Consider the following 14,386-nt stretch of genomic DNA (forward strand, 5'->3'; position numbering starts at 1 on the left):
GGATGAGAAGAAAGCAAATTTCATCTGCTCCAGTCCTGCTTTAGACAAGAGGATGGACTACTCGACCTCTCAAACATCCTTACTGCCCTATTTTATGGGTACATTTTTTGTGATTTATATTTAAAATTGGAGCAAAAGCTATCACCTAATTCTGACTATTCGAGGCATTTTTCAGGGAACTCTGAAAACAAGACTTTTCAACAGTGCTAAAATGTTATTAGGAAGTCTTTGCAAAGGTTAAGAAAATCTCTACACAGCTGATGAGATCATGGATCCTGTATAAGAACTGTTGCTGCTGGAGGGGTGGCCCTGTCATCCCTTCTCCAAGTGATACTTGCCAGCTGGGCAATGTAATTTTTCCTCTAGGCACTCCTGCAACACCTCTTATGCTTGTCTGACTTTTTAGGTAGCTGTTAAAGCTAAAGAGAGTAGAAAATCTATTCAATTCTAGCTTTCTGGGTTAGTTTTCTGCCAGTTTAGTGAGATAAATTTGTTCACTATGAAGATCTGTGCCAGTGCAAAGGGTGCAATAGAAGCAGGGGTATTGGCTTCCAGCTTTTGAGCAGAAAAAAGTTGTCTTATTAACTGAATCATCTGAAAGAACAACTGCCTAAGTAAGACAGATATACCTGAAAGCCTTACCAGTACTTACAGATGAGTTACAAAGTTATGTCAGTACACCTTTATGTCCCTGCACAAGCCTGTGAGAGAACATAATATAAAATATCCAACACATTCAGAGAAAAGATACCAAAAGGATGTCTGAAAATAACAATCAGAAACCACCTGAGGGTGGTTGAGATGACTTGAAGCTTGGGACACTGTGAAAAAGGGAGGATGCAGGTGTTAGATCTATGGCTATTTTGTGGGAATGGCAAAGTGATCTTGGACTGCTTTGACATTATTGCAATGAAAAGAAATAGATATATCTAGGGCAAGGAGATGGCATAACTAGAAAACTGCTTGGGATACAACTGGGGAGGGAACCAGAGGAACTGAAACAGAGAAAAAGGAAACTTCGTGTGGTATAAATGAGCTGCCAGGGAAATACTGTCCAGTGTAGACATCATCCTACAGGTATGACTTTCTTGGCAGAAATGAGGACAGTCTTAGGGGAAAAGTGAAGGAAATTCTCAACTGCACACAAACATACACACCCAGAGCTCAGCTTCTTCCCAACTTCCCACCCAGCCCTGTTTGAAAAACCCTGTTCTGAACAAATACTCTGTGTTTTAATATCTGGCTGATTTTATTAGTTGTTCAGAAAATTCCTTACCAGCTGTTTTCTTGGTCTGGCATTATCCCCATCGCAACAACACATTTTTTGTCAAATTTCCAATTATCTAGACTTTTCATGTCTGGGTCCCAGTCCATCCAAGACCTGACACGACATATGCACTCCTAATATTCAGGGCAACATGTCTTCCATTTTTTCACTTTTCATTTTCCCCAATTTTAATAATTTTAAAGACAGCAAATGACCTGCTGGTTTTTTAATCATAAAAATCTCTGAAAAAGGGTGACTAATTATCTGATATTTCTCCCTACCTGATCTTGGTAGATCCTACCAGATTTTCCATATTGAATCATCTCAAAAGGTGTCTTTTTGACTGATTCTAAAAATCTTCCAATAAGTAGGACTTCATAATTTATTTTACCAAATCTATTTCAATGCCTAATAATGCTTACAATTAGAAGACTTTTCTTTTTAACATCTAAAATTTAGTATCTAAAAATCTTCAACTTTTGGACCCTTTTTATTGATCTTTCTAATTTTACTAAAAGTTCTCATATTAGATCTAAGTTTCATCTTCTAGTATTTTACTGACCTCTTGGGTCTTTCCTCTTATTAGTAGGAAATAATGAAGAAAAAATTGCACCAAGAGTATTTGCATACAACCATTCATCTTGCTCTTCATGTGCAATGGAAGTCTTTTAACATAAATATTTACATTTACTAACCAACTATGCCAACCTGTTACCACCACAGACAATATAAAATATTGAACTCAAACCAGCAATTTCAGTAGAGTGCTGAGCAAAAAATTCCTCTGTTGAGAGAGAGCAGGGTTAGTTTGCCTCTTTCAACACCAGTCACCCAAATAATTTTCAGACAAGTCAATTTATTTTATTATCAGCTAATTCAGTCCTTACATGCATCTAATTAATTTTGAAAATCGATTTTGCTCATAGATTAAGGATAATGCCATGAAGTAAAGCTGCTTATAATTATGGGAGTCACTGTGTGCGTGAGCACAACCAAAGGGAAGTTAAAAATATGTAGTTTATTAAAGACTACTGTGAATATTTTTAGTTCATAGGAGAAAACAGCAGTTCTTAGGCTTATTTTTTTCCAATGCAGAAAATTAAATAAAACCTAATTGTTTATTTTTGTCTTACTCATTCTCAGCTACAGATTGCACATACTGCATATGTTTTTAGCTATTGTTTTATGTGTGGCAAATCATGGAACCTAAAATGCTTTTAAAGGCTTTTCTTATAGATAATTTGGGCTTGCAGCACTCCAGCATCTCAAACCTTAATGAAATGACACAGGAGATAAAGTTCAAAAAATGAAGTTATGACAAGAATAGTAACTCCTTCTTTCTACTATGTCTACTTTCTTGTGTACTGTAATAAATTCAAAGTAAGACTCTTGACATTAAGTGTAGCCTTTATCACATGTAATTTTAAAACTTAGGGACTTTGTCCAAACTAGTCATATGGGCTTTCTTTAGAGGGATCACACAAGCATTTCCAGCAAGTAATCAAGATATCCCATTCTCTCTTCATCATCCATAGAGAAAGCTGAAACCTATAGAACATACTCAACCTTCAGATGGTTAAAATAAAACGTGATGAATCTTTCCATAAGAGAGTCTGGAATTACCTGACTGTATCTGTGCAACATGACCTGGAGTCTCTCGGCCGAGCCCACTAGCCAAAGCCTACTCCTGGCACTGAACCCAGAACCAAAGCCTCCTCCTGAAGGTGAACCTTCTGAAATAGCTGTAGCACCATCACTAGCAACAACAGGAATGCTAATGGCAATTTATCTCCCATTTCCTCAAGTGATAAGATTCAGGAGGAAGGGTGCAGTGATGGCACCAGCCCACTCCCACAACTGATGAGGGATGTATTATTACATACTTGGTTTTACTTGTTTTGCAGTAGCATCTAGAAACTTCTGTGGACAGACAGGAAGCACATGGTCAGGCAGTACTAAGAAAACAGTCTTTGCCCTGAAGACATTATTATTCCACTCCAGCGCAGCACCAGAAGTGCAACTGCACTTTCTCCTTCTTAGTTGTTTTTCAGGGCTCAGACACCCAAAGAACATGGAGAAGGTCAAGCAGGAAGAGATACTATTGTACTTACATCCTCACATGTCCAAAGATAATAGTGTACCTGTTCCTTCTTAGTCAAATTTGAACATCCTCTAGTGGATGTCACAGAAATATACAGTTTTGTCCATGAACCTTATGCAGAAATGTACTGAAATAGTGATTTTATCTACATATATAGGAACATAATTTCCACCGTACCAGTTAACTCATCAGTTCCTTTTCCAAACTTTCCAAATAATTTTTTTGATGCAATACCTCTACATATCATTTACTGCCAACACAGATACTGCATTTTGATCTATAAATAATAAATCTCAAAGTGTAGGTTTAATCTATGAAGTTCCTGGGAGTAAAACTACTGTGTCTTTGGGTATCTGCCTTCATGGGACTGTAAAGTCTAGAGAGCTTTACTAAATCCATTTATGAAGCAGAATTTCGTGCTCAGATTAAATATGACATTAGATATGACAAATAGATATGTGTGAAGCTGAAGACAGCTTATGAGTTCAGCAATTTTCTATTTTATAATAGAGCCAAGAAAATGGTAACCCCATGCAGCTGGCACATTGTGGCTGAAGTAAGGCATCTTACTCATGCTGTAGTACTTCATTTAACAGAGTCAGTCTCATCACCACCACCACCAATTTTTAATGACTCTTTCTAGGTCCAATAATGATCTTTCCCTTTTTTCTATCAGTTTTACACTTGGATAGCTTCAGAGAGTTAGAAATTTCCTGGATTGGCACTGACAAGGTGAGAACTGGCTGCTGGTGTGTTGTTTTGCAGGACACCAGGCTAAAGGAGCAAGTTACAGCACAGCAAACCCAGGGCAGTACACTTCCTCTGACTTTTGTTGCTGCTTTCAGCACTGGGAATTGTAAGGCTGATCTGTATCACACACGCAGGAAACATGCACTAAGAAGGAAAGAGCTGATGATCTTAATCAGGACCTCTGTATCACATGGCAGAAAATGTGGAAAAGGGAAAAAAAAGACCACTATGTTTACTGGTAGATGCAGCTACTAGTAATTACACATTACTTCATAGTTAACATTTAACAACCACCGTAATTCAAATATATCTATTTTCTTCCGCTCATGGACAGCTGCCACAAGTACACGGGGAGTTACTTTATAACTGATCTGAAATGTTATTTTGTAGGGAACCTGAAATGGAGCATTCCTGAAATTTATTTAATGAAATTATTTGTACAGACTGCTACCTGCCTTTTCAATATGCTTATTCTCACATTTTGCATAATCAATTCTTTATCTAATCTGAATACAGAAAAGTAGAAGAAAACAAAAAAATCCCAAAGGGAATAGTATACTGCAATTTTACTGTTAAGTCTTTTATAAAGATGTACTCAAATGTCTTGCACAGACAGGTCACTAAATCATGTTAGGACACTTGTGCATCATTCTGTCTTCATAAGGCTAGTATGAGAATAAGCAAAAATGTTATAAATTAACATTTACTCTCACTTTCTAATTTGATATACTGAGAGAGATTTCAAGTACACCTTAATTTTCTACATTCTTTACAGGATATATCTTCCCATGTTGGCTTGTAGGGTAGTTATATTTCACTCAGGAGGTAAAAATAATCTTTTAAATTTTTCCCTACTTACAAAGTTATTAATACTTTTTCTTTTTTGGAATGTACAAAAGTGACCCACATTTGGTTTCAGAACAGAATTGTCATGGCTGATATACAGTGTTACCACACAATTTTTAATAGTTATGTATTTCAAGTGATTCATCATTAATAGTTTATATATAGTTATGCGACAATACATTGGGAAAGTTGATTAAATGGGAAGTCAAATGTAAGATTGTCACTTCACTCAAACCATTCATACGTTGTGAATCATGTGCAAGAGATTTTAATGGATGTCCAATTGTATATTTGCCTTATTTGTTCTAAAGTGTCTTTAATCTCACTAAATCCTCAAATTAAACCACAAAAGAATAGGTAAGTAATTGAATCATAATAAGGGAAACAGCTGGTTAAACAAAATGGAGCAAGTGTTCCCTTAACCAGTACTTAGGGCACTCAGGCTTCTGGAAGGGCTTCCAGATCCAGCCCCATTTCAGAAGTGCTTTACTCAGGAAGAACAACTTGCTTGCACAGAAACCAACAGGAAACAAAGAACAACTTGTTTGCACAGAAAAGCATTAGTGTGTAAGGCACCATATGCAAAAAAAACTAACAGAGGAAATGATGATGGATATTAGTGAAATACAGTGAAGAACTGGCAGTAAAATGTGGGGCTATATATGTCTATGAATTCATATGCTCAGAAACTACAGTGGATGTATCCTAAGGCTCTAATCCTGCAAACACTTCTGTATATGCATTCAACTCCATAGTAAAACAATTCAAAGCTCTGAGACCAGAAGACCAAACCTCCATATACTAGAAGGGAGTGCTATAAAATAAAGGAAGAAAGATTTGAACGCTCTTCAAGACCTACAGATTGTATACTTTAACAAATTACCATTTTCCTTTAAAACAGAGAAGGCATAACTGTATGAATTTTCCTTTCCGAATGTCTGCATAAGACAACTCATTTTGAAGATAACTGTAGGAAGATTAGCAGTATTTTTTGATGAATAAACACCAAATGATTCCATTGTAATGAAAATATATTTTCAATGAAAGATGGTAATAGTTTTAGTAAGGGATGGCTACAAGAGCTTCTGCTGGAAATATTAAGATCTTTAACTTCATCTTTAGGAAGGGTAAAATGGTGATACTGTTTGCTTAAAGCAAATAATAATGAGACAGCATTGAAAGAACTTATTTAAGTTCATTAAAGGTCTCATATTCTTTCAGGAACCTGATCCATCACAAAATTTAAGCATGTAAGTCAACCCAAATCAACAAGCTTACATGTAAATGCAATGTCAAGCACACGTTCAAGTCCTTTGCTGGATAAGAATCAACTTGGTTCTAAAAACACCACAAATTGTGACATGAACAACAATAGCAAATCACAGTGAAAAGTCTTCCAAAGGTCAATGTCAGAAAGAGCTAAAACAGGTGGAAAACCTTAACATCTCATCACTCCCACTGTGCACTGATATAAAATTATTTTAATTAGCATCTTTATTTTTCTAACAAGCCTTCTTTTTCTGTTCCTGCTTCCTGTACACCTCTCTATTTCTCTGGCTTTTAACACTGCCAAAAGTGGCTGCTCGAGACAGTCATTTGGTATCACTCTCATCAGTATTGATCTATCTGATAGTGTTGTATCCTGTTACATATTTTCACATGAGAGGGACAAAGATCTGTTAACACAGCACATGGCTAGATTAACCTTGAAGGCTAACAGAAGAGCTATGGACCCATTCAGAGCTTGCATCGCAAGCCTAGAAACCATTTGATATTTAAAAATAGATCTCATACTCTTTTCAATACGTTCCAGAAATGAGGACCTACTAGTATCTGAGAAGCTCCTGCTCGGAAACAAGATGGTCTGGGAAAGGGTCAAAATATCTCTACCAAGTCCACAGGAAGGCAAACAAGGCAATTCCAGGTTTCTGAGCATTATGATCACAAAACACATTACGATTATTTATTTACAAATGTCAGACACTCTGCAGTAGCATGAAATAGTCTTCTAAGATCCAAGCAGGGACATGGCAAACAAGGTAAACAGGTATTAAGTATATTCATCCACTTTGTATTTTAGAAGAAAATGCTTACCTCTCTTTAGCAATTGTTAACAATGCCATATGTTGTGGTAAAAAGCTTTAAATAATACAGATTCTGGCCCTCAGTTCATAACATGTATCTCTCTGGAACCTACTGTACCAGAGAAAATCCAAGCTGTATATAATTTAAGGTTTGGGGGTTGGATTTTTTTTTTTATTTCTCTCGTAATTAAGTGGGAAAAGTTGTACTTGGCATTCATGGGAAGCTTATGTGCTGAAGCAGTAACGTGTTCATGTCCACAAAATGCATGATGTAGCATTTCGTGGTCTATAAAGAAGATTCTGTCATCCTGATGGAGAAGAGGTACCAGTATAATCCAGCAAGACACTAAAGGGACATCAGTTTCCAAGAACTAGTCAGCACTCAAACAGTAACCAGTAACTACTCAAAGCAGTCCCACTTCTTATTATACGAATGGGATAGATTGTCTTTGGGAAGGCTGCCTCTACTTTTCTGGACTGAAAAGAGCAAGAGAATTACTCCTATCTCATATGTGCCAGTGAAGTCCTCGAAGAGACTCATAGTTAGTTACGCAGTTTCTCCTTTACAGCAAGTTTCAAGTATGAAAAGCTCCAACCCTTGACAGAGCAAGTTTCTCCACTTATGCCTAAGAATGACAGGGTACAGTTTGCTTGTCTTCTCAGACTGCCAAGAGGAATGCCAGCCAATACCAGTTATAGTACTTTTAAACACACTCACGTCTGCCTATTAGATACTTAAATAATTTAGGTGGGTTTTCCTTAAAAATGTGTTACTTCAAAAGTGACTTGATGAGCCTAACATGATCTCATGGGAAAGCTAGTGCTTGGCAAATTAGAGATGAAGGTAAAGTGCAGTAGTTACTCTTCACAATGTCCTCCTCACACAAGCCTTCCAAGTGCATATGAAATACCAGCAACGTACTCAGAAATTCAGCATGCTCTCTAATAGCATCCTCGTGTACTCATCAAAATAACTGCCCTGCCCCGAGAGGCCCTGTGTCTTACTGGCTTTCTCAAGTTACCAGCTTTCACTGAAGCTTGGGGTCCTAGTGATTCTTGAAAATAAGGCATTAGGCTCCCTAAAAAGCAGACGTGCTTTTGACATTTTTACCCCTGGACTATTACCTCATTTAGCACAACCCAAAATAGTCACTAGAGTGACAAGCTGCCTTTTGAGGCCTCAGCTGACTCAAACTCAGGTACTGACTGGCTCTGCGCTACGAAATCCCAAAGTTAAAAACAGAATAGTTTCATCATAAATAAAATATCAGAGGAATACAGTAACATTTTTTCCTATTGATTTGACTTACAGCCAAATGTAATCAAGTATTCATTAAGCACAATAAAATATAGGGCCTTTGCAGCTTTTAATTAGTCTTTTGGAGGAAGAAACAAAACAAGCCTGTTGCTGCAAAAGACTTAATTCTTTTGGTGCAAGGTTATTATCCCAAGTGAAGATACGCTTTGGTTCATTGATTTATATGGGATATACTAAATAAGAGGAAAGGTTAAAATTCAGACTTAGCAATAGGATATGAGTTTAATGGGGAGTCAAAGGCAACTTAAAAGTATGTTGGAGAGAGCCCAGATGTCAGGGGAAAGAGGAGAAGAGTCAAATATTACCAGTAATAGGCATGAAATAACTTTTTTGGCAGTGGTCTGACAATCATCACAATGTTCCCTGAGGAGTGATTTGCTGCTCTCATTTGCCTTACACTGCTCAAAGTGCACTTTGAAAAGCAACCCTTATTATAACTGTCTGTTCTATCAGTAAGTGAAAGACCAAATTACTTACAGCTTTTTCATCAACTTACATCTGCAAGACTGCATTTCAAGCACTAATTTACCTGGAAAATAAATATTGCTCCTGTCTCATTGCAAATGTTGATCTCTGTCTAAACTTCCAATGCACTGATTCGTGTAGTATTTGCTTCCCTTCAGTCATGTAAGTCTACTGATGGGAAATGGCCAGTCATAGTAACAATTCCCAGCTTCTGCCTTTGATTACCACAAAACAGAACTGGCTAAAAGTCAGGGGTTTTATTCCAAGGCAAACTCCAAATTTCTAAAAAATATGTATTTCAGTTAAATTTCTTGCACCAGGAAAAAAATCAACTTGAAAACAAGTAAAAGCCCTTAGCTTATATAGTGTCAGAATACCTGTCACCCTTTCAGGCCAAATTCTGAACATCTCAAGTCAGTGTAGCTTCAGGTTTTCAGCTTCCTAGCTCCTTGTTTCCCAAGCACTTCTAGCTGGTAAGTCTGAAAGCTCTTGATGCTCAATCAAATGCATTAATTCTGAATACCTGCAGGTTTTTTGGCTGATATCTTTGAACTTGGGTGAGACATCTCAAAGGACATTGGACCCTGGAAGCTATCAGTTTCCTGGCTCCAGAGCAGTTAATATAGTATGTCTGTTTAGGAGCCATGGGTTGCAAAAACCTTGACTGGTGGTTCCAGAGTCAGGGATAGGTTTGCCCAAAGGCAATTTACAGGGTAGAACCACCTAGAACTGTGGGTCCAGCATGACAGGAGGCAAGGTGAGCCAAATATACTTCCACAGAAACTCCATGTTTTGTTAAAAAGTGCTAGAGCAGCTTTTTCAATACTCTGCTTTCAACATCTGCTCCCAGCTAACTTGTTTCTTCACTCTGGTGCTTGGTGCATCTTGTTACTGAAGCAAGAACTCATGATCTTTACTCGAAAACTGCCCCCAATTCCCACATTCTCCATTACTGTTGATGTTGCCAGCATTCCCCTTGATAGTATTGTGTGTGAAAGAACACCTCCTAGAACTTGACCTGATCAGTCTAATTGTGCTCCCTCTTTCTCTACAGTTATCTTTCACTTTTTAATCATACTGTGAACACTCCCAAGCAACCCCTTATATTTCGTCTTGGTTACTGCAGCTACGTATTTTCTGGATAACACGACATTTTCGTTGCCAAGAAATACATTGAAAAGGAAGATTTTCTAAGACTAACTGCCAGCAGTCCTAGCACTCACTTGAAATGAGAAACCCTCCAGCAAGATTCAAGTGCTGGGGCAGAGCAAAGACTGCAACATCAGATTTATATAATCCAGTTGGGTGCCATAAACCCTAGATGACAGAAGCAGACTTTCAACTCAAATGGACATTTAATTATTTATACAAAGTAGAGCAGGTCTAAGGGTAGAGAGTGTGTGCACTACTCAGCCTTGCATTAATACACCAGAAATAATGAACTCCCTCTGATTGTGTAAGTCTATGAATCTTGCACATTGGAGGATGGTGCCACACCTTTACAGATGGTGGTAGGTCTTATCTTCGGCTGTTGATGAAAAACACAAGCAAGTCCTGGATTGACTCCATACCAGAAGATAAGGTAGGAAGTTTCTTCAAACTGGGAACAGCACTATTTAGAACCTGATCCCATTCAAAACCCTTCACACCAATGGCTCCTATTCTTACAGGAATCATAGCCTAACATAGCCAATTACAGTCAAGCGAAAGATCAAACGAACATTGCTATGAATATATCAACAAATACTCAAACTGCATTCAATATCACCATATACATCTTTGTTCTTCCTATGTCACTTACTTGTGACTCTCATAGCACACAATCTTCCCATGTCATTCTAAGGCACCTGCCAGGAGGTGCATTCTGGTGCCAAGATTTCTGGCTTCTGGGCACAACTGCAATGTGCATAATACACAGGTAATAGCATTAATCATCTGGCCTTGCCCATCAAGAAATTAACTGAACATCTGTTCTAAGTGATTGACTCGACTTTTTATCAACCAATGTCCAGCACTTGCTTGGCTACTGCAGCTGATGATTTTGTTTGATGTCACTATGTGCAGAGTGAAATCACATATGTAACACTACTGAGGGTAGTTGTCAGCCCCTTTTTTCAGGAAAATCCCAGTATTAAATTGAAGTGGTGAATTTTAATTTTTAATTTTGGTGCTACCAGCAACCCACGTATCTTAACAGAGAAAATGCCCTTGAAACACATAATAAATACATTGTAAGCATGAGATCACAACATTTTAAAGGTCTTTCGTTTATTAGGTGTTAGTATATCCTCCAGAAAACTCAGATATGGATTAAAGAACTGAGTTCAAACCCTTCATAGACTAAAATAATGTTCTCAGTAAACCAAAAAGCACTCCTATGAGCTATGGAGTAATTTCTTAAAGGCAATGAGCTTATATCACAGTATTAATCATATTTTTTGACTCAATAATACAAACAATATGGTCTCATGGTAGAGAAACTGAGGCAATGCCTGAAATGGTAGGCCAGATTAAGCAAGACTATGAACAGCTCATTTCAGCTAGGAACTCATTAATTGCATGAAGAACCCAGAACACAAGAATGTTTCATGAAATGCAGTAGAACTAGCTTTATGAGTAACTTTCCCCTCAAAGTAGGGAAGGATCTAAAGCCTACCTTGAAAATAACTGAATCATTAGTACACAGTACTTGAACTTCTCAAACCTCAGTCAATATTTTGCGTATGCACAATTTAATTATTCTGCTTTTCACATGCTCAGGTCTCAGTTCATGCAGTCTGTACATAAGCAAAACGTTTTCTTTCTTGAGAAGAAGTCTGCTTATGCTGTCAATCCAATTCATCATAGCAACTAAAAACCAGCATTCATTTCAATTGTTATGGAAGTCTGAAACAGGCTTTACAAATCTCAAAGTTGTTCAGAACAATTGGAATAGGAACCAGATTTTAATCCTGAATTTTAACCTTCCAAAGAACTCCTTTCATCTCTTACAACTGAACCAAAATTTCAGTTGTAAATATCTCTGTGATTTCAGATGTTAGAAATACGACTCCTGAATGTTTTAATATTTACAGCCCCATCTCTATTTATGAAAAGTTTTACCATTTGCAATTTAAAATTAAAGTCAGTATATGCAGCACTTCCCCACTGTATTACAAAAACTACCACTATATTGTGCCAGCAGGATTTTATGAATTTTATGAATTTTAGATGGTGTGTATATTACAAAATTTTGTGTTTACTGTCCCTTCTTGTGGGCATACTTCCTTTGTTCTAACCACGTTGATCATCTGTGCACAAATAGATGGTTGATACATTTTTTATAATCTAGAGAAAGACATAATTCTGTGTACTGAATTAGAATAGACAAAAAAAAATTTAAGGTCTAAATCTCTGTTTTTTCAAGCTTTGAATTACAGCTTCCCTTGTCAAAAGTATGCTTCTTTATAGCTTCATTATTGATATTTAGTAATTCATTGTATCTGCAGCAATAAATTAAAGCTATACAAACACCATAACTGACCTTGAAATGCATAAAACTGAAAACAGTTGGTTAAATGAATTAACATGGGAGGTCATCTTACCTGCCAGGCAGAAGATGAAACAGGGTGTAATAAGATGATAGATGAAGAGCCACATGGTTATCTTCTGTTCAGCGATTATTTCAAAAGGAATTGTGCCTTGCAACATCAGCATTCAGAGAGCTAAAAATACCTGATCAGAGAGAAAGAAAAAGGAGTGAAAAATTCTGACATAAGGCTTTATCTCTTATTACATTTAACTTGCTGTGTTATCTGTCTAAACTGAATACTTAAGAGTTAATATAGGATGGAGTCTTTTGAATAATAAATGCATTATCAAATCTGCTGGATCAAATTAATGATTTTTTTTATTCAGAGAAAACACTGTTTAAGAGTACTCAGATTTTCCGGTTATAGTAAATATATAGTAAATGCTAATACTGAACATCCTCTTTTAGACTCATCTTCCTAAACCAAAACTATGCTTTGGATTGGATCAAGATGCTCTCTCCAAGAACAATTCACATTATTAGAAATATTAAAATAATACATAGTTTGCAATAAAATAAGGAAAGGCCAGATTCTATCCTCCTTCACCTCAGTAAATGCTACATTACAATTAACGATTTCAAAGTTTGTGAAAGAAAATCACAGTGAAACCTAAGTGCATTAATCTCTTTCAGGATTCATTTACTTTGTCTAGTATATCATTCCTTTTAAACTTTTAACACACAATTCATGACCTTCTGGAAAAGCGGTATTAATTTTTATGGGTTTCCTTTTAAATGTTGAATATAATCATTACTGCAATGTCATATTTGAAGTTTTTTCTTTTCCCTGTGGGAGAAACTCTGTCTGTATATATATTAAAACCAAGCTAAAGAAACATGCAGATTCTTTTGAATAGTCTAAGATTTTAGATACCATTTTTCAGAACTTTAGTTCTATAACATTTTTATTTCTTTCAATCAGAATATTTTGCTAGCTTTTTCTTTCTGGCTGATGGCTGTTATCTATTTCTTTAGGGCATGCGTCATCGTGTTTGCAGCATGCAATTCTCTGTTTTGTGTAATGGATTTCTTGCCATGAATATACAAATGCATCCTTTACATCCATCACATCTTGTTCATACTTCTTCTCTTGATTGGTTCTGCTGTAGCACTGGTTAAGTGAGGACCTTCACACAAAGCAAGGCTTCCAGCTTATCACTGACAGAATACTGTTATATCTCAGGCACATGTCAGTATCATTCATTCCTCTCAGTATATTCATTTTGTTACTACTCCATTATAAAAGATATTTATAAATACTTGAATACTCTTCAGTAACATGCATCCTAGGACACTGAGAGCAGCCCTGAGAGGAAGGACTTGGTGGCGTTGGTTTACAACAAGCTCAACATGACTTGGCAACGTATGCTTGCAGCCTAGAAAGTCAACCATATCCTGGGCTGCATCAAAAGAAACATGATCAGCAGGTCAAGGGAGGTGACTCTTCCCTTCTACTCCCCTTTTGTGAGACCCCACCTGCAGTACTGTGTCCAGCTCTGGGGCCCCAACATAAGAAAGACATGGACCTGCTCAAGTGGGTCCAGAGGAGGCCACGAAGATGCTCAGGGGGCTGGAGCACCTCCCTCATGAGGACAGGCTGAGAGAATTGGGGTTGTTCAGCCTGGAGAAGAAAAGGCTCCAGGGAGACCTTATAGCAGCCTTCCAGTACTTAAAGGGGGCCTACAGGAAAGATGGGGAGGGACTCTTTATCAGGGACTGTAGTGACAGGACAAGGGGTAAAGGCTTTAAACTGAAAAAGGGCAGATTTAGATTAGATATAACAAGAAATTCTTTACTGTGAGGGTGGTGAGACACTGGAACAGGTTGCTCAGAGAAGTGGTGGATGCCCCCTCCCTGGAAGTGTTCAAGGCCAGGTTGGACGGGGCTTTGAGCAACCTGATGTAGTGGAAGGTGTCCCTGCCCATGGCAGGGGGGTTGGAATTAGATGATCTTTCAGGTCCCTTCCAACCCAAAACATTCTATG

General features: G+C 37.4%; 1 protein-coding gene across 1 annotated transcript in view; it reads right to left on the reverse strand.

Moving 5' to 3' along the window:
• Window positions 1-14,386, reverse strand: part of CNTN1 (contactin 1) — a 262,071-nt gene that overhangs the window by 85,361 nt on the left and 162,324 nt on the right. The window contains exon 3 of the mRNA XM_074827442.1: window positions 12,416-12,545. Coding sequence (XP_074683543.1) covers window positions 12,416-12,527 — 112 coding nt within the window. The 5' untranslated portion in view covers window positions 12,528-12,545. The remainder of the gene's footprint in view (window positions 1-12,415; window positions 12,546-14,386) is intronic.

The sequence above is a fragment of the Strix aluco genome, chromosome 5, assembly GCF_031877795.1.
Source record: "Strix aluco isolate bStrAlu1 chromosome 5, bStrAlu1.hap1, whole genome shotgun sequence".
Classification (NCBI taxonomy): domain Eukaryota; kingdom Metazoa; phylum Chordata; class Aves; order Strigiformes; family Strigidae; genus Strix; species Strix aluco.